The 21,100-nt window shown below is 43.8% G+C and overlaps 1 protein-coding gene across 1 annotated transcript; it reads right to left on the minus strand.

Annotated features, from left to right (window-relative positions):
* Window positions 1-2,384: 2,384 nt before the first annotated feature.
* Window positions 2,385-20,098, minus strand: DDX25 (DEAD-box helicase 25). Its single transcript, XM_040992644.1, has 12 exons — window positions 19,971-20,098; window positions 19,341-19,407; window positions 19,056-19,097; window positions 18,469-18,604; window positions 17,688-17,780; window positions 17,478-17,580; window positions 15,280-15,394; window positions 14,375-14,552; window positions 8,566-8,803; window positions 7,197-7,359; window positions 4,465-4,653; window positions 2,385-2,656 (listed from the first exon to the last, which is right to left on the minus strand). Exons 1-12 carry the CDS (start codon window positions 20,031-20,033, stop codon window positions 2,595-2,597), a joined length of 1,449 nt encoding a protein of 482 aa, XP_040848578.1. The 5' UTR covers window positions 20,034-20,098; the 3' UTR covers window positions 2,385-2,594.
* Window positions 20,099-21,100: the final 1,002 nt, after the last annotated feature.

Below are 21,100 nucleotides of genomic sequence, written 5' to 3' on the forward strand. Positions count from 1 at the left end.
AGGGAATCAACACTTTTTCATAACCAAAAACAATATTTCTTGAGCAGGAACTGCCAGATATCCCGCCAATCTATGAGCACATCATGTGCCTATCTTGCTAGTAACAGTTGCCATAGACCCAGCTCCTAATAGAAACTAACAACACAGCTGCCAGGCAGGCGGGGTGTCCACTCAGAGGATCTAGTCACAGCCGTGCTCTCCTTAACCATGGGTTTCCACATACCAACAACACCGAGCTGGCCAAGAGAAACCCAAACGGATTCAGTTCAGTATTTAGTGCCAAATAATACACAGCTGATCAACCCCACTCACAGACGCACAGAGATTATTTGGTTTTTCTTCGCCTTTCCCTCTGCTTCTTCCTCAGGCAGGGACTGAGAGAGCTGATCTTGGCCTGGTCCACATACAGATGTGCAACTGCTTTCAGTTCTGAGCAAGGAGCTGCACCCTGCAAAACAGCCTGCAGATGACTGACTTGCTAAACTGGAAGGGGGGCTGTTAATACAGCTGGGATGCATGCAGAAGACAGGATGGTTTTGCTGCCTCCTCGGTGGCGAGGCAAAGGCACGTGAGCAGAGCAGCAAAGGGGAGAATGCTCAGAGTTTGCAGACCCTGTGGGAACAGCTGCCAAATGGAAATTAGTAAGACACTCAGGACGGTCTGAACTGCAAAGAGAGCCAGGAAAGTGGACGTAAGACACCCCAAGACCAAGCTGAGTGTGGTTAAAGTCCAACTCAGTTCTCAAATAGGAGAGAGCAAAATATCTTGTTGTACTTGCTAAACTTATTCACCATGTAATTTGGGTTCAAAAATACAATGGAAAACATCAAGGGAAATCAGTGAATGAGAAAATAAAAGTTGTCTTAACAAGAACATTCCCTGGGTGTCTAGTAGGTGCCGGATAGCATATTAGGGGCTGAGTACGGGAAGCTGACTGATCTCACCGTCAGTCTAGAGGAAGGACCACTCAGCGAGGGCGAGCCTGGCACACTGCACCCTGAAGCAGGACTTCTCCCTTCTGAAGGTTCCGGCCCGAGGACCTCCCTGCTTCTGGGCCTCCTTCAGACAAGCCTTTACTGCCTTATTCCACGGCAGTTCTCACAAAAGTGTGACTCTCTGGGCTCTATTCCCGCAGCATCTGGCTTTGCACACAGGGGAGGGAGTTCATTTCTCCCTCTGGTTCTCCAGATCATTCTGATATGGGCTACGTCTGGAGAACTGCCTCGGTGGGCACACATTAGAACACATGGCACTGAACACACGGCACCCTCCTGTTCTCTTAGAGGAGCTCCTGCACATCTTCTCTGTTAGAAGCTGGAACAGATTCGAAATCAGGCAACCTGTCTGCCCTTCAGCACAGCTTGCTACACACTGAGTTATTCTGAGTTGCCACCATTAGGATTCTGAACTGAGGTTATCTTGTTAGCACCAGTCATTTTCCTTTCTCTGGTTTAGCGTAAGTGTGTTCAATACATAATGTGATGCTCAATTAAGGTCCTCAATGATTTTCACTTATTTCTGAGCCCTGATGTTGGGGTTAAAACACATACACACACAGGGTGACATGCAAGTAGACTATCCAAACAGGGGAGAGATGCTCACGCCCTCAAGGTGACAGGAGCGTGCCCTGAGGCCCGGGGAAACTGCCCATGGCCCTGGGCTGCAGGCTCCAGCTTTCTGTGTGGGGAGCTGCTCACCCTGTTTTCTCAAGCATATGCTTTCACTTTTGAGTAACAAGTATGAGAAATAAAAATAAAGATCTCAATGGGATGTGCAGAAAAATGTCCAGGGTTCTTAGATATACTTTTAACTTCTTAAAAGTAAAACTTGTTTTCTTCAAATGTTATTTCTTTAATAAGGTGAATGGTTTTCTCCTTTCACCCTTATTGCCTGCTTTTAAGAAAAGCCTGTAATAAAACCACATTTGCCAGAGACTACAAAATAAGTAATGGAGACTATCATCTTTAATGTGGAGACAGGGAGAAGCACAATAGAAAAGTATTCTGAAATTCTGTATTTCACTTGAAGCATTAAACATGTAAAATGCCTTCTCTTCCAACTTGTTTCACATTTTTGAAGATTTTAAAGATCTTATCCTCACAAAAGAATGTGTGTGCACCAAGAGAAGAGGGTGAAGGGGTGGAGGCGGCGAGGCATCAGGGCAGGAAAGGGTGCCCTGTGAGGCCTGAAGACCTGCAGCTTTCTTGGTTGTCCTACTAGCTCAAATTTCCAAACCAGCAACGTTCTACTGCCATCTAGCGGTACTGTCGGATCCTCACAGGAGACAGGATTTGCTCTGACTATAAAAAATATAAATCCCAAACCACTCCAGTAGCCCAAGGAGACATTTATCTGTGAAAAGAGTAGAGTAAGACATATCTTGTTCTTTTTTTTTTATTCAAAAAGATCACGTGCTTTACATCAATCTGGTTTCAGAAAGATCTCAAGTCTCTGAACAAACACCATGACTATGCCATCCTAAAAAGTTTTTTGTTGAAAGAGCCTCAAACATTGAAAAAAAAAAATTACCTTCAAAACCCACTGGGACATTCTCACTTAAACTAGGATATTTCACAAACAATAAAGTTCTTTCTTCAGTATTCAATCTTTTCAATCTCATCCATGTCTTCAGGGTCCAGCTGCTTAATATTTCGGTCTGAAAGAACAAAAGACAATAGTCTTAATCTGGATCTAAGGGGAACTTCATGTTACCTAATTTGGAATTTAAGATAGCAAAACCTTTGGAAATAACTGCTCCTGTGACATCCTGCACAGAAAGCCCTGAGGTAGGAAATGGATCAAAATTACCCAATGCTTGACTGGCTAATCCTCCCCTTGCAAGGGCTGGGATCCCATATGGGAGTGGTTCCCGTCACAGCTGCTTCACTCCTGGTCCACTCCACAAATGGCTGCAATGGCTGGAGTTAAGCTGATCCGAAGCAGGAGCTAGGAGCTTCTTTTGGGTCTCCCACCTGGGTGCGGTGTCCCAAAGCTTTGAGCCATCCTCTGCTAACTTTCCCAGGCCATGAATAGGAAGCTGTACATGAAGTGGGGCAGCCGGGACAAGAATTGGAACTCAGGTGTGTACAAGGTGAGGATTTAGCCACTGAGCTATTCTGGTGGGTCCAAAATAGAAATAGATCTTTTTTTTTTAACTGTTTTTTTTAAACTTTTTTTAAAAGATCTATTTAAAAAGATCTGTTTTTACTGGCAAGGCAGATCTACAGAGAGAAGGAGATACAGAGAAAAAGATCTGCCATCTGCTGGTTCACTCCTCAAGTGGTTGCAATGGTTGGAGCTGTGCTCATCTGAAGCCAGGAGACAGGAGCTTCCTCTGGGTCTCCTGTGCAGGTTCAGGGTCCTACGGCTTTGGATCATCCTCCACTGCTTTCCCAGGCCACAAGCAGGGAGCGGGATGGGAAGTGCGGTACCAGAAGATGAACTAGTGCCCATATAGGATGCTGGTGCATGCAAGGCAAGGGCTTTAAGCCACTAGGCTACCATGCCGCACCCCAAAATAAATAAATCTTTAAAAAGATGAAACAAAACAAAACGAGCAGCCCAACCAATACTAACTAAAAGAGCAAAGAACCCAAATGCACCTGCCCTTAGAACACACTTATCTAGATACCCTGGGGGCAGAAAGTGTGGGCAGTGACAGTGATGACACCTTAGGGAGGACGGAGGATCTTACACTGCTGTCACTTCTCAAGAGCGGGTCCTTGGGATTCTCTAGCAAATTGTCTGAACGGTTCTTTCTCCCTGGCTCCTGCTAGCCTCACAAAGAGGTGCTTAACGTACTTCTCTGCAGGATCGGGGAAGAGCGACTGTTGACACCCCTTTAAGAGTTCAGACGGCATCTGTGTGCCGGGGTGCATCTTCCTGGATAGTGCTCACTGCTTCCAGCAAAGGCTGAGCACCCTGTCCTAGAAGACAAACATGCTTCTCCAGGTCTGCTCCCCACACATCTGTGGACTTTGGGGGAGATCCCAAATCACAAAGCTCCATCAGGGTGCACTTGTCCAGTCCAAAGCTCCTGCCCTGTTAAGATGTGGCTGGAAGAGGGGCTGTAGACCTAGAATTCAGCATCCATCCTGTATGGGAGAGTAGGGCAGAGATGAAAGCAGTAACAAAAGGGGAAGCTGATGTTATAGGACCTGATTACGTGGCTTACAGCTCACTCTGGGACGAGAAAAGCTGCTCTGGACTCCAGAGGGAGTTGCAGTGTGGACATCTGAACTGACATCACTAGTTCCAGCTGATCTGAATGCTTCTCCTGAAGCACCTCATGCCAGTTCTTTACTCAGTCACCTTCTACAAGCACCCTGGTCCTGGGAGTCCGAACCTCCCTTTGGATGGCATCAGCCTGCCCTTTACTGCGAGCTTCTGGGCCTGAGCTCCCCAATGCCCATCAGCCCCGGCAGCAGCAGAGGCCTGAGCTGATGCCACAGTGGAAGCACTTACTGAAGTGCTCCTGAATCTTCATCAGCAGCGGCAGTTTATCCACTTCAATCATGTTGAAGGCAAGGCCCTTCTTCCCAAAGCGTCCCGTGCGCCCTATACGGTGCAGGTACGTCTCATAGTCCGGCTCCTCTAACTGGTTGACAGGGAGATCGAAATTCACAACAATCGTGACCTGCTTCACATCAATCCCTGGAAAAGCAAAAACACCACAGGGTCTTGGGACATTTTCGATAGGACACAGCCATTCAGATACAATGTATAAATAAAGGCTAGTTTTATAGGACGGAAATAAGTACTTTGCTCAGAAAGTTGCTTCCATGCTGTGGTGCAGGGTGAGAGTACCAACAGAATAAACATGTAGAAAGCAGGTGTGTGCTTGTGTGAATGGGGGTTTCTGTGTCTGTGAGGGATGGATGGATGGGAGGGGGGGGAGAGGGAGTGAGGGAAGGAGAGGGAGAGAAGGGTTCTCACCAAGACCACAGAGCAGCCACACTCCCCTCTGCCTCTATTGTACCAAGTCCCTAGCAGACCCCTGGGCCTTGTGTCCTTGACCCATTATGGGATCCCAACTTTGCTGCATCCCTTGATCAATGTTCTAGTAAGGTTCTATTTTCTTAAAGTCATGTGAGAGGCAGTGTGACAGAGGGAAAGACAGACAGATGCGTGTGGACAGAGAAGAGTGGGAAAAGGGAAGGGGAGGGGAAGGAAGAAGAGAGATCTTCTACCCGCTCACTGCTAAATAGCTCACTCACCCTAAATAGTTGCAACCATCAGACCTGGGCCAGGCTGAAGCCAGGAGCTAGTAATTCTGTCTCAGCCTCCCCAACAAGGGGCAGGGGCCCAGTACTTGGGTCATTTTCTGCTGCCTTTCTAGGCACCTTAGCAGGGAGCTGGACTGGAAGTAGAGGAGCTGGGACTAGAACTGCCACTCTGATACGGCATGCTTAACCTGTTACACAACAAGTCAGCCTTGGATCTTTATTAACCTGTGCCTCAACTCCAAACTGGTCTCCCCATCTCTGAACCCACTTCTCTACTCCCACCTAAGACAATCACTACATCAATGCCCAGGGCACAATGTGTTCACAACCCACTGCTCAAGCAATTCAAGTCCTCAAAGCTCCTAAAGTTGTACCTTTTCCTCCCTTAACCCACAAGTACCACACTTCAGTCACAATATCTGCCCATTTCTCATACTACAAATTCTCATCCAAGTGAACTACAACTCTTTGAAGTCTAGTGTTGCCTACAAAGACTTGGTGCCTTTCACCCAGCGACACTAGCAGGCTGCCTGGATAGTGATGCCCTGCCAGCTTTCTCTGCAGCATTCTGGGCTCTATGTAATTTAGGGCAGGAAAGGGAATTTTTGGCCTGCAGGCAGTGTAAGACCTGTGAAATCACTTGGTTGGTATGGCCCTGTCAAAGCAATGGCAGGTCAGACCCAAAATTCAATAAATCTATAGCAGGCCTATTATTCTTTTTATTTAAAAATTTATTTTGAAATTTAGAGTTAAAGAGACGCAGAGAGAGGCAGGGGGAGGGAAGAGGGAGAGAAATAAGATCTTTCAACATCTTTCAACAGCCGTTCACTTCTCAGGTGTCTATGTTGGCCTGTGCTGGACCAGATCAAAGCTAGGTGACATGAGTTTCATCTGTCTCCCATGTGGGTGACAGGGGCCCAAACAGTTGGGCCATTTTCCATTGCTTTTCCCAGGCCATTAGCAGGAAGCTGGATTAGAAGTGGGACAGCTGGAACATGAACTAGTGCCCGTGTGGGATGCCAGCATAGCAGACAGCACTTACACCTGCTATGCCACAATGCCGGCAGCAGGTTAATTTTTAAATTAATTTTAAAGTGATTATTTTGCATGGCCCATTGGATGTTATAATATCCAATGACCTCTGGTAGAAAACAAGGTATGCAACCTCTGCTTTAGGGTCTAAAGAGTTGTGCTGTCCAGTATGGTAACCGGTAATTCTATGTGGATATTTAAATTTAAATAAACTCCTCAGAGATATTCATCATTAATTATTAGGACAATGCAAATACAAACCAAAATGATATAGAACTACATACCTACTAGAATGATTAAATTACTAAAGTGATAATACTAATTGTTGGCAAGGATACAGAGCAACTGGAGCTCTCCAATACTACTGATGGGAATGCAAAACGATACAACCATGGTGGGAAAGAGTTTTTCAGCCTCTTAGAAAGCTAAATGTACACTCATCATATGACCTAGGAATCTTACTTGCAGGTATCTACCTAAGAGACAAAAACAGATACGTTCCCAAAGACCTGCATATGACTTTTTATTATAGCTTTATTAAAGATAGCTCCAAACTGGAAACAATCCAGATCCCCTTCAATGGTGTAATGTACCACCAATGGTCTACTACTAGTCGTACAAAGGACAAATGTTAACATATAAAAACAGCAGTGACGAAACTCAAAATCGCTGCACTATTTGACTTCATTTATAAAGCATCCCAGGAGAGGCAAAAACATAGAAACAGAAATATCTTCAGTAGTTGCCAATAATGCTGGGAGGAGGAGACTGCAAAGGAGCATGAGGAAATTTAGGGGAGTTCAGAATGTTTTGTCCTTTGCATATGGTGATGGCTATGGGACTCTCACAAGGACTTACTGATCTACACACTTAAGAAGAATACATTTTATCCTAAGTAAAATTATATCCCAATACCAGATTTTAAAAACACACACACACCTCGAGCACACACGTTGGTTGTTATAAGAACCTTCTCTTTCCCATCTCGAAACCTCTGGATGATAGAAGCCCGCTGTTCCACGGTCAGCTCTCCGCTTAACAAGGACACCTGGTGGCCATCCTGCATCATTTCCACAGTCAGCCATTTGGCATTTCGACGAGTCTGTGTGGAAACACGAGAGCCATTGCAGCACCCACCGTGCTGGCAACGCTCATGTGTCTGGGGCAGTGCACAGGAGGAAGTGAGCTGAGAGCTTCACTTTTCCCTCCTTCCTTGGGGAGCCTTGCAATGTGCCACGGGACGCTCCCTCTGCTGCTGCGTCTAAGGGTCACATTCTCTCAGTTCGTCATCCGTGGATATAAACACGTCCCACTTACTTAACATGGTGATAGAATGACAAGATGATTCAATGCAATAACAATAATGACACCAATGTGTGCCAGGCACCCAAATGAAATCTTTACATGTGCAAGGGTCATGTGCATTCACAACAATTTAATGAAACAGTTACTAATTTTATATGTTTAAAGATAAGAACAAACGTTCCCAAATTTCAAAATGGTAAGTAATCTGCCTGAAGTTACCCAGCTACCCTTATTCCCTTATTCCTTTCCTTCTATCCTCCTCGTCTCTTTCATCATTCCTTTCACTTCCCTTCATTTGCCCCGCTTTCTTTTCTCTTTCCATCTTTCATTTTAATTGGAAAGGTTGAGTAACAGAGAGTGAGAAAGAGAGATTTTGCAGTTCCTGGTTCACTCCCCAAGAGCCTGCAACAGCCAGGGCTAAAACCCTGGCTAAAACCAGCAGCCAGGAACTCCATCTGCTCTGGGTCTTCTACATGGGTAGCAGGGATCCAAGCACTTGGGTTATCATCTACTGCCTTGTCAGGCACATTGGCAGAAAGCTGGGACTTGTGCTGGCCTTCTGATATAAGGCTGTGCCAAATGCTGTACTACAATGCAGGCTTGTACAGCTAAGCTTTTATTCTGTGAACACATTTTCAGTGCTGTCTGTATGCCAGGCAGGTGCTTTAGCCAAAAATTCAAACAGGGTGATAACAACAGTAACATTCTTACAATGTTCTGTAAAAACTTCAATCATCAACCTACTAAATGTGGAAGTGTTAGAAGAAACCCCTCTAAAATAAGAAGGCTATTTCATATCACACTGCAGATCCCATTCCATTACTGAAACTTTCCAAGTTTCACCCACAAAATACAAATAGTCTCATTTCAGAGCTGTTCTGTTAATTAAACTAGTTAACACATGAAATGGGCTGAAAACCCTGCTTCATCAAATGGCATTTACTGTTACAGTTCCCCACACTCCTGTGCAGGGAAACATGAGGACACACTCGGCAGGGATTACCTGACAGAAGATGATGGCCTGGCCGATAGTGATGCCACCATAAATGTTGCACAGCGCTTGGTATTTTTCTTTCCTGTTCTCGCATAACACGTAATACTGTCTGATGTTGTTCAGGGTCAGCTCCTCTTTACGCAACTTGATAACATTAGGATCAGGAATGATTCTTTCAGCAAACTGCCACACCGAGTCCTCAAAGGTTGCTGAGAAGAGGAGCATCTGACATTCGGAGGGTAAAGCTCTGTCAAGGAGAAGGGCAGAAAGCGGTCACACAGCTGCTGCGTTGCCATTTTCCTGCCAGCACCTCAAGCCTGCTATCAGCTGCTTTGAGCACACCTGCCCAAGTGAGCACCTGTCTGCCATGGCAAGCTGCATCTTCAAGTAAACAGCCATGTGCCCTGCCCTTCCTTACTGCCAACAACACATACAAATATATGAATGGAATGTAGAGCTCAGAGCAAAGTTGAGGCATCTGCTTTGCAGGGTTTGAGGTTTCTTGTGCTAGTTTTCTCCGGAGGTAAGGCAGACTCATGGATGCTCTCCATGGTTATAATGTCACACAAAGCTATAGGGTGACAAGGGAAACAGGCTTAGCAAAAAAAAGATAGTAAACTGTGTACATTATTTTTATATTGACTACTCATTGTCATGATAACTTGAAACCTTGGGTTAAATAGAATACAATCTTATTTTCATGTTTTTAAAAGACTTTTCATTTATTTAAGAGGCAGCGAGAAGGCGAGAGTACTCCTATCCCTGGATTCACAATTCAAATGCAAACCCATGACTGGGACTGAGCCAGCTTTAAGCCAGGAACGGCATCCAGCTCTTCCACGTGGGCGGCAAGAACGCACTGCAGCCATCACCACTGTTTACAAGTGGTGTCTGCACCAGGAACAAGCTTGAGTAAGGAGCCACAGCCAGCAATCAAAGCCAGGCATCTTAATGTGGGATACGGGTATTTTAGCCACCAGACTAAATGCCCAATTCTCCCTCCTCCTCTCTCTTTGTACATTTAATGTGGCTACTAGAAAATCTAAAATTACACATATGGTTGGACTTACATTTCTCTAGAACATCACTAATGTAACCTTTTTTCAAGATAAAGGAAGAAAAACCTAAAAAATTGAAGGCTAAATAAACATAAATGCTCCAATTTTTACTTTTCACTGTCTTGAGTAGAAAATGAAAGGGATTTTCTTTGCCCTATTTAACCATTTCATCTTTCCTGGAGTTCTGAATTTTTCATTTACTAACGTGCACACGTAGACTTATTGGTAAGAACATGACAGTTTTGACGTCTGGCTACGATTATTTTCAGGATGGCTGGCTGAAAGTATGTGTAAACATCACTTGGCTCCCCTACTTTAAACAGCTAGGTATGCAGAATACTAGACATGTATTTTGTGTAAGAATTTGTCACTAGAGTATACCCTGAATATAAGACATCAGGAGAAGAATGCATATCATATTGCAGAACCTTTCCATTCTGCTCCAAAATGCCAGGAACTGGCCAGACTCCAACTGCCACAAGAAGAAGAAATACATGAGAGTTGTAGTGCCCTCCAGAGGACAGCCATCCTAAATGAAGCTTCCCAAGGTACAAGTTCCACTGATGCACATAGAGCTGTCAATTACGATTTAACTCCTCATATGAGCTCATGAAATGCTAGCCAAGCACTACTAGCTGTGCAAAGGTAAGGTCTCCTGTGAAATAGACTGGAGCAGACAAACAAAACTTGGATAATTCAGAAATAATGCTGAAAAGTAAAAAGACACTTGGAGTGAAATCTTCAGAGTGACAACAGACATTCCAACCACAATGTACAGGAAGGAAACAATCAGAGAATACCGCCAGATAAATAGAGAAACTAAATCATTGCGTTATTTCAATGACTGAAGGACACACACAACCACAGCGAAAGTTAAACAACAAACACACAACATAATGTGCCAGAAAAATTCTGGAGTTGGATAAGAAGGGGAAGGGAACAAGAAGAGACTATCTTGAGACAATCTTATACATTTAGGGCAAGAAACGCAGCACTGAAAGTTTTTTTATTTTCCCTTCTCCAAAAGCACCAGCGCTCAGCTGAAGAGTGGGTGTTGAGTTAGGCTGGCCATACACAGTCCTGCCTTATTCCGTCATCCCCGAGAGCCCTCTGAACAGAGCACAGTTAACATTTCCTAGTTCAGAGATGGCAAGTTAAATGTCAAGCAGGTGAACAAATGGGGGAAATGTTGATGAGAGATGTCACATCTCTAGCAGGTTAGAGTGGATTCTGATTTTACCAACAGCATGGAAGTGATATCTCAAATCCCAGCACTAACAAAAAAGTTCTTCCCTCTTAACATGCTTTGATTAGCAGAAATAGGGCTTCAAAACAGCTTTTTAATTTCCATTAAGTATTAATAAAACAGAAAATATAAGACAAAATACTTTTCATACCAGACAATGTGAGGATAACTTTTCAGCAAACCCCATTCAGACCATAAAGTTCCACTGAAAAAAAAAAGCTATATGTCTTGCATATTTTGCATATAATCTTTTTTTCTTAAAAACCAGATTCATGTATTTATTTGAAAAATGGAGTTGCAGAATGAGAGAGAGAGCGCACGAGAGAGTGTAAGAGGGAGATCTTTCATTTGTTGGTTCACTCCTCAAATAGCTGTGGTGACTGGGACTAGGTGGGTCCACTTTCTGCTGCTTTCTCAGACACTCCAGCATGGAGCTGGATAAGAACTGGAGCAGCCAGGACATGAATTGGCATTATATGGGATGCTTGCAGCAACCTAACCTACTATGCCACAATATCAACTCCTCAAAAGATTTCTAAAAAGGTGGTATGGTATGCTTATCTATGATACTGAGCCTTTCATGACTGTTTTTCCATTTCTTTAAAACTTGCAGAACCACTTGATATTTCTAACTCTATAGAAATGAAAGGCGACAGCTTCCTCAGCATAAGCTTGTAAGATGATTGTCACCATTGCTGGCCACTGCAAAGATTAAAAATGCTGGCTGGCCATGGCATCATATTTTCAAAGTGTGAGACACACACACAAAAAATAACCTTCTCCAATTTTGAAATACACTGAATATGATATTAAGGAAGGGCATCTTTAGGGCCTTAGAAATAAGTTTTTAAGAAAATAAAATGAAACGGTAATTGTAAGGTGATAGATATATTATTAGTTAGACTGCAGAAATCACAATGTATGTCCAAACATCAAACTATATATCTGAATACATATGATTTTTGTCACTTATGCCTCAAAGTTGAAAAAAATAAAACTAAAGGATAAAATTATAAAATAAATAAATAAAACATACTGCTGTAAGTGAAATCTTAACTGTTCACACTTAACATTTTTATCAGATATTGTCACATTGGACTAATGCTAGTAAACATTATCTTAGTAAGAGTAGATATGCAAGTCAAAATAAATTTTACATTTGACTGTTTTTAGTTGGATCACCACATGAGAGAAGGTGAGGTAGCCTAGTGGCTACAGTCCTCGCCTTGCACGTGCCAGGATCCCATATGGGCTCCGGTACGGGTTCCACCTGCTCCACTTCCCATCCAGCTCCCTGCATGTGGCCTGGGAAAGCAGTAGAGGACATCACAAAGTTTTGGAACCCTGCACCCACATGAGAGACCTGGAAGAAGCTCCTGGCTTTGGATCAGTTCAGCTCTGGCCACTATAGCCATTTGGGGAGTGAAAGAGTACATGGGAGATCTTTCTGTCTCCTTCTCTTGTAAATCCGACTTTCCAATACAAATAAATAAATCTTTTTTTTTTAAAGAAGGCTATAGACAATACAGAGAGATATTATTGAAATTGGAAATAAAACAAGCATCCAATTGTTCCATTAGATAAAAAGGAAACATTTTAGGGTATAGATAACATCGGAATTGCTCTATTTACCTTCTCTTTGTAAAAAAAAAGTTTTACATTTATGTTTCTTAATAAGCAATAGTGCCTAAAAAATAGTATCTCTAATATGTAGAGCTAGGGTTAACATAAAATGTGCATCAGAGCCAGGAACATTGTGAAATCCTGATGTTTCCTTCCCTACTGAAAGAAATAATGAGTTTTCTAGAATTGGCATGCACAAATTTTAAGAATGAAAGGATGCACTAAATGTCTAGAAACATGAAGTTAAAAAACACACACACACACACAACAGATGGAAGCATGTAGCTGAGAAGTTTCAGAATACCCAAAAGTTTCCAGAGAGAGACAGATAAAGTCACACTCTAAAGCTTGGAAATGAGGACGCCACTGACCTTTTACTAAGAACAATTCTAGAACATTGTAGGACATTAAATACTACAGTTACACCTAAGACCTTTTCTTTTCTTTCTTTTTTTTTTTTTTTGAGAAATTTTGTTTCTGGATTTCAATAACAGAATTCCTACAAGGCAAACTATCAATTAATCAAAAGATCAAATTTACAGGTATTAATAAAAATATTTCCAGACATGTTAGGGCTTAAAGATGAGTTTCCTATCCATTCATTTTAGGATGATTACAGAAAATATACTCTAGCATATTGTGGAAATAATCTAAGAAACAAGGTCCAGCAAATATTGAAAACTGTAACAGAGCAAAGGGCAGAGCCCTGACGGCAGCTGTGTCAGAGGCTGGAAAGCAGTCAGGTCAGACAGCTCGAGAGGGAGGGGACCCGGCCGATCTCCGAGAGAAAACAGAAATGCATTAATTTTTAAAAGGTAATTGACTTCAGAAATGTCACTGACTTACGACGTACTTAATGGAATAGCTCAGGAAAAAACCAAAGATCTCTATAGTGAAGCTATCAAGATGAAAACAAAAAAGGCAATTATCAAATTATAAGAAAGTCTGTGTAAGAGAAAACACAATTATAATGATAATGCTTAGCACACCAGTGAACATAATGATAATACACTACTACTCTATTATGTTATTATTATTTATTAAGAGCATTTGATTAATAACTCTATTATTAATATTAATAAAACAAGACTCTTAACTAAACTCTCACGATACAATCATGCAGAGGTGATACAGGGAAGACAATGGAAAGTGGCTGACAGTTCCGAAGAGCCCAATTCCTACCAACCATAATGGGAAGTCAGCAGATAATGACTAGTATCAGCAATAGCGGTGGAAACACATGATTTAAAAGTGTGAATGCCAGTGTCAGAAAAAAGTACTTGGGGGTGGAGCAGGGAATCTTATTTCCTATTTATAATTCTTATGATACTATTTGACACTATTTGAATTTAACATGTTACTTAAAACTGATACAAATTCCTAAACCATATTGTCTAAATAAGTCTGAGATTGGGATTGGTAACCTAATTTTAAGACCCTGGGGTGATCCCACTAGACAGGACAAGAAAAGGATATGCTTTATTTATGAACCCGGTACCATGTCAGGACTAGACCATCACTCTCCTGGTCCCAGGTAATAGTATTCTCTGCTCTGTCTAGTTATCTATTGGATCCTCACAATAGTCTTCTCAGGTTTGAACAGAACCTCTTCAGAATTCTGCTTAAAATAGAAAACACCACTGGAAAACTGTAGACTCATGTGGATTCCATCTGCAATACTGCATTGTAACGCTAAAGCCAAGAAGGGGAAGATGCTGGAAAACTGTAGAAGTCCAAAGACCCTATGAGCTGGTGAAAACAATGAAAACTTGAATTTGTTTTAGAGGCAGAGGTGGTAAGGAATTAAGCAACAACGATAGTTAGGAGCAGTAGACAAATGGCACTGCTCGCCTAGACAGAGACCTAGGAAGAAGGGATGGCTCCGAGTTACCTTTGAATACGAATACTCTGATCTGAGAATCCTTGGGTGTCAATCATCACGTCAGCTTCATCCAGGACAAACACACGGATCTTAGTCAAGTCAATTAATTTTCTCTTAAAACACCAATCTAAGACAGTCCCAGGAGTCCCAATGACAATCTGTTTGGTGACCTCAGTGCCTCTGGGAACTAGGAGAAAAAAAGGGTTTTAAGCTTTCCTTCAGATATAAATTGCCTCACTTCAACAGGGCAACAGAACAGAAAATTCCTAAGCAAAAGCATAGATTGCAATGATTTTCAAGAGTAAACCCTCAGGGTCATGGTGTTTATGACTTTGTACAGTTTTAGTTTAAAATTGCAAGTTTCTAGTTTATTTGAATAGACGTGTGTATTTGATTCTAGCTCATGATCATTCAAAAGCCACTTTGTCTTTCAGAAATACTGCACAGCTAGGAGAGCCACAAATCTTTCCCAAAGAAAAACAACCTAAATACACATCAGACAAAACACTGTGTAAGTAGCCAACAGAATGAATGGTATGTAAAAGCCTCCATTTTTTTCTTAAAAATAAATATTCAGTGAAAACAAGCACATTTACCTGGTTAGAGCAACTCAAAACAAAGAAACAAAGACCAAGGTCCTGTTAGTAATATTGCTATGCTGAATGAAGTCTGGTGGGATAGGAAGACTCCTATCTTCTGAGCGTTTTAAAGTTTCTCTTTTTAATATAAGTATGAGAAACACTGAGAAGAAAAAAAGCATTCTGCATAAAACAGTCAAGTCTCACACAAACTACAATAGAAACAGGTGCTATTAATCTCCCACTTTAGAGAGAGCGATGAGAAAGCTGAGAAGCCACACTGCTGTTAATGGTGAAGCTGCCATTTTTGGGCAGCACTGGCTTACTGGTACATACTTCGATTCCCTCGAATGGCATACATCACTTGAACATCCAAGCAGAATTTTCCCATCTGCTCGACCACACGGCCAGTTTGCAGAGCCAGTTCATAAGTAGGAGCCAGGCAGAGGCACTGTCAGAAAAAGAGGCCAGGAGAAAAGTTTATACCAGCCATTGTTCAAACTTAATAAAATTTCTACAGGGAGAGCTATAGAAATCTAACTGGAGACTTAGGAGTTCCTGGTAGTTTGTAAAAAATAACACTGACTTCAGGTGGAAGAGCAGAGCATGCTGTGCCTGGAATCGTCAGTTCAGACTGCTGGTGCTGGAGATCGAGGTCAAACTTTGCACTCTGTAGGCAATGGTCCACGAGTGAGCAAAACTCGCGAGCAAGACCAAAGTTGAAGCTTGTGGACAAGGGTCCACAGTTAGGCAATGGTCCAAGGCCACAGGCCTGTGTGCTCTGAGACATCCCTGAGACATGCATTTACTGACTTCTATACTCGGGTCATGCTATTGTTTCCTTCTCATCAAACACTGACTGATTACCAGCAATATGGGATATAACGAGCCACATTTTTGTCACATTCTCTGCTGTAATTTGATTCCCAAAGCACCTCAATAAAAGACTGAGGCAGTGAGTCTTCTAGGTTGACCTCCTTCTGCAGAGAAGGGGGCTTCCCTTTGGCTGCCCCTTTTCATAGTTTTTTATCTTTTGTCTCTCTCATTTCCTACTTTCTCAATTATACGTTGTTCCTCCAACTGTGCTCATGCTGCTGCGGGCAGTGGTAAATTGGAGATTTAGGTTGAGTGGTTTAAATTGAATATACTTTAAAAGTTAACACGTTTGAGGTGAGTGCTGACTAACAGAGGGGTAAGAGGCAGGAACATGCAGAACAGCTAGCCTTTATTTCTTTTCCTCTAAAGTGTTATTCAGACACACATTCCTAGTCATCCTTTTTGGTGTGGGATTGATGGGATGTGAGAAGGAGTCAATGAGAGAGAGGGAGCCAAAGTCAGTTATAGCCTGAGCTCAGTCTGCACTGCTTCTGACCATCAAAGATCTGTCTCCTTCCAGAACAGTCCCTGCTTGATCCACTCCATCTACATTTCCTATCTACCTCCCTACCAACCAACCTCTCAGAAGGATGTTTTCCTAAACTCTTATTCCATTCCAACTAAACATGGTGATGCTGGCTGGTGGAAGAAACTGGTGGCATCTAATCATTTATGTGTTTCCATTAGGGATCTGTGATGGAGATGGAAATGAGAATGCCAAAAAAATTTTTTCCATGCACTTTTCAACATGTGCTCAAGCACAACTTACCCGGAAGAACTTTCACTGATACTACCAAGTGTCAAATACAATGTCACTGAGCTTGTTTAAAATGTGCAAGGTCTCCCATGCCTTCTGTGCCCAGAGCTTATCTTGTTAATCATAGGGGGAGCTTGCTAAGAGAGCCCTTGTGCTCCTTACAGCATTTACTTGGTGCAGATGGGACCTCAGCTTGTCAAATGAGTCAGAAAGTGCATTTTGGAGAAGGAGGGATTACCAGATATTCTTCACATGTGAAAACTAGGCTAGCAGAACCATGTTAGTGGGTGTCATGCTGTTCAGTCATTCTGCAAATGCAGCAAAGATGCTTCCTACCTAAGCAGCAGCTCCCTTTCCTACTAAATCACCAAGGGGAACAGATGAGCTCCTTGCTCCACAGCTATATGGTTAGCAAATACCACATTCCTGCTTCATTCTAAGAATATTATTAAGATGTATATTGTGTCACTGAATCTGTATGATAATCCTATAACCAGCCATCCATCTATCCATGCATTCATGAACCCAATGTTTAATGAGTGATTTCTACACGTTGGGCACAATATTAGGACTCAAGGGTGAACAGAACAGCTATGATCTGTTTATTTTGAGGCACTATCATTCATTGCTTTACAGACAGGGTAAAAGATCCAGATTCACATACTTGCCTGTGACATTGGGCTAATAGGAGGAGTGGCTAGTAAGCGGAATGTTTAGGTGGACTGTAAAACTTGTGTTTTCTACCTCGGCCCCCTTTTGGTTGTCCAGTGCTCTCTGAGCTCAGAGAAGAATGTCTATCCCAAGCATATCAATGCAGTAATCACATAATTTCAGTAGTATCACCTAGCACCAACACATGATGGCATTCTAAGGAGTCCCCCCACTGCCAGTCTTTCCTTACCTGTGGGAATAGTTCCAGTGCATTCACTCTGCTGAGCATTGCCAAGACAAAGGCAGCTGTTTTCCCTGTTCCAGACTGGCTCTGAGCTATGAGATTCTGGGGTCTGCAGAAGAGAGGAGACCACTAGACATAAACCAACACAATAATGCAGGCATGAATTGAAGAGAATAAAAATAACCAGGTTAGAATACAACCACACTTGAAACTCACGGATGTGCAAGCATCATGGGGAGTGCCATCTCTTGGATTTTGGAAGGTCTATTAAATCCCATTGCATAGATCCCTCTTAGTAATTCTTCTTTTCTGGCAAAAACAAAACAAAACAAAACAAAACAAAAAGCCACCTAGAGCCTGGGGTTGCTCAGCAGCTTCAGAAGTGTACACTTGAAAGGTGAATTCTAAATTAAGCCACTCTGCTACTGAGCTTAAAAAAGTTAGAAACTTACTCATACCTCAACTCCTAAACAATACAATCATGCCTGTACTGCTGAGTCCTTAAACTAAAAGGTTATGCTACAAGCTGATGCTAAGCATGGTGGTAAGGGTCCAAGGCTGAACTTCTCAAACAAAGCAAAAAAGAAAAAAAAAATCTAAGAGAAGTATACCAGTTTTCCTGAAGGGTTATCTTTTTTACATAAGTAGAAAGTAATTTGACATATAGTTTTTTAAAATGGTATTGATATTTTTGTCATCAATGCCCTTGTGGATTCTGGTATGGCGACTAGCAATACGGGCAGTCTCTGTTTTAGTATTCATCCCTTATAAATGTAAGAGTAAATTTTGTTTTCTACAACAATGTGCTCATTTTGTTAGGCAATTCAGGTATCCTAGTGTTCTTTGAGCTGTATTTCAGCTGGATGTAATATGTATACGTCTTAATATGTGGTTTAGGAAAAAAGGCAGTTCTGATGGTTTTACTATTAGTAGGTTAACTTTTTCTAGGTTGTGCTTTCCAGCATTTTCTCTTACCAAAAGAGCTAAAAATACTCACAGTCTCAGCTCTTCAAAAGTCTTTACTGAATAGAGCGGAGAGCTAGGATCCTTCTGTAAGACTTCAACTCGGTGACTGGATTCTACCAACGACTGACGGATTAATTTGTTTAAGAGTGAATTAGCTGCCAAGTCCACTTCAAAAGCAAAAATAAAAGGAAGGAACGTTAATACTACTGAATGGCCATCTAATAACCTGCTTTTCCCGACCCAGTGATTGTTAAGCAAGCAACTGCCTCTATTCCCATGTCATCTTAAAGAAGGCTCTAGAAAGAGCGACATAGCATTGAGAATACTTTATTATCTGCTGTAACACCTCATGTAAACCTATGTCCCTCTTCATGAAACTAATTATTCCACATCAGCTGAAAATTTCAATCCATTAATTGTATGCCCTACTTCAACATCTATAAAAGATCCATGTACTTCACTTTAAACTTTAGTGTGTGTGTGATATTTCCAACTGAAAAAAAAAACAGGCAAATCCTGTGATGTTCCGGTGGAGACTGATGATTCATTCAGCTGCAAAAATGAGGATAAACTGAAACAGAACGTTAACAGATATGCGCAAATGAACTAATTTCCTACCTATATCATCTTCTTCATTTTCATCGATGTTAAAAGAATCATCTAAAAGGAAGAGAAACAATGACAGTGAAGACAGGGGCTGAGCACATCTGCTGGGCATGCACTCCAACCTTCCTCTGCTCTACACCGCGTATCCCGGCAGGAAGAATCCTTTCATGGGGTAGGGAATGACTGCGAAGGGCTTTAAACGCACAGAACCAAGGCATTTCAGTAGGCAGGGACACCATGAAGGCAATATTTTTAAAGTCAATTAAAGCCAATGTACTTTATTCTAACAGCACTCACCTATGCCTGGGACTGCAGTATTCCTAACATCATGAAGGTTCTTCTGGGTGTGGATGAGGTTTGAAAACTATTGAAAGACACAAATTTCAACCAATATTAGGAAAGAGACCATCAAGCAGTGAAGAGTGGTGCTTCCTTACAAAGGGGCTGGAAGGGATTCTGAAGACCACCCCAGCAGAGTTTTCCTTGCAGCTTTAAGGGCTAGGTCTCCTGATGGAAGTATCTTCGTTTGGCCAAGTTCCTCTGTAACAGGCCTCCAGATTAAATGTTACTAAATACTTGTGGGTCACACCACCACCAAGGAGAGGGCGACTGGGAAAGCAAACTGGCAGGTTTAAGAAGAAAGCTAGCTTAATGGCCAAGTTGTGAATAACAATGATATTAATAAGAGAGTCTCCTTAGGACTAGCAGCTGTCTTCCCTTCTTGGATTTACAGGTGTCTTCGTTTTTGTCTTTTCAAACCAAGGTCTTCCTCCCCGCCCCCCGGGTTCCCCTTCTCCGTGGCCCTCTTCCAAACCCTTCCCCACTTGACACCCCACTCCAAACGCTGGCAGGGCTCGCCCTCCCCACCCCGGCGGGTTCGCCCTGGTCTAGCCCCCAGCCCGTCTGCCCTCCCCGGGTGGCGGTTACATGGCTGTTCAGCCGCTCGCTCTCCGCCGCCCCTGCGTCGCCTGCCCAAAGTAACGACGCCATAGCTGCGGCCGCTGCTCCCGCCCCCAGCACGTGCTCCCACCACAGGCGCGAGGAAGTGCCCGGCCCCGCCGGCGGCCAATGGGCTTCCGCGGAGGACGGGCCTCGGCGCCCGCGCCCACCACCCGCGGCGCCGCGCGCAGGCGCAGAGGGCGCGGGGAGACGACCGAGGGGAGGGGATGCGCGGGCGGGCTGGGGGAGGGGCAGAGAGCAGGGATGGGCAGAGAGCAGGGATAGGGCAGGGGGAGAGGATGGGCAGGGAGAGGGGCAGAGGGCAGGGATGGGCAGAGAGCAGGGAGAGGGCAGGGGGAGAGGATGGGCAGGGAGAGGGGCAGAGAGCAAGGATGGGTAAAGAAAAGAGGCAGAGAGCAGGGATGGGCAGAGAGCAGGGATGGGCAGAGAGCAGGGATAGGGCAAGGGGAGAGGATGGGCAGGGAGAGGGGCAGAGGGCAGGGATGGGCAGAGAGCAGGGATAGGGCAAGGAGAGAGGATGGACAGGAAGAGGGGCAGAGGGCAGGGATGGGCAGAGAGCAGGGATAGGGCAGGGGGAGAGGATGGGCAGGGAGAGGGGCAGAGGGCAGGGATGGGCAGAGAGCAGGGATAGGGCAAGGGGAGAGGATGGGCAGGGAGAGGGGCAGAGAGCAAGGATGGGTAAAGAAAAGAGGCAGAGAGCAGGGATGGGCAGAGAGCAGGGAGGGACAGAGAGCAGGGAGGGCCAGAGAACAGGGATGGGTAAGGAAAAGGCAGAGAGCAGGGATGGGCGGGGATGAGGGACGAGGCCAGGGAGCAGAAAGGACCGCGGTCATATCCGAGGTAATTTGGCTTGTCCCCTGTTCGCACTTCTTAGTTGTGCCTCTGGAGGGGGGCCCGCGGCTGACCTCGGCCAACACTACCACAGTTTCGGGGCTCTTAGTGCTGATCTGAGAGCCTGCTTCCCGTACCCCAACGTCCCCTGCCCAAGGAGAGTCGGGCGGAGCGGAGCGCCTGTCTCCCCGCCCGGCTCCGCCTCCACCCTGCTAGGGGTAAGAAAGGCCAGCGAATTGCAAGACACAGTGGGCGTCGGATCCGAG

Source organism: Ochotona curzoniae, unplaced genomic scaffold (assembly GCF_017591425.1).
Source record: "Ochotona curzoniae isolate NIBS_2020 unplaced genomic scaffold, NIBS_Ocur_1.0 contig_832, whole genome shotgun sequence".
NCBI classification, from domain to species: Eukaryota; Metazoa; Chordata; class Mammalia; order Lagomorpha; family Ochotonidae; genus Ochotona; species Ochotona curzoniae.

What these genes read in the sequence shown, in the direction of transcription:
- DDX25 (XM_040992644.1), bottom strand. Translation starts at nt 20,033, where the DNA reads ATGGCGTCGTTACTTTGGGCAGGCGACGCAGGGGCGGCGGAGAGCGAG. An exon ending in ACTTTTGAAGAGCTGAGACT is followed by an intron (nt 17,781 to 18,468) that starts GTGAGTATTTTT and finishes TGTTTTTGCCAG; the next exon opens with AAAAGAAGAATTACTAAGAG. An exon ending in AGGCCATCATCTTCTGTCAG is followed by an intron (nt 7,360 to 8,565) that starts GTAATCCCTGCC and finishes GTTTCCACACAG; the next exon opens with ACTCGTCGAAATGCCAAATG.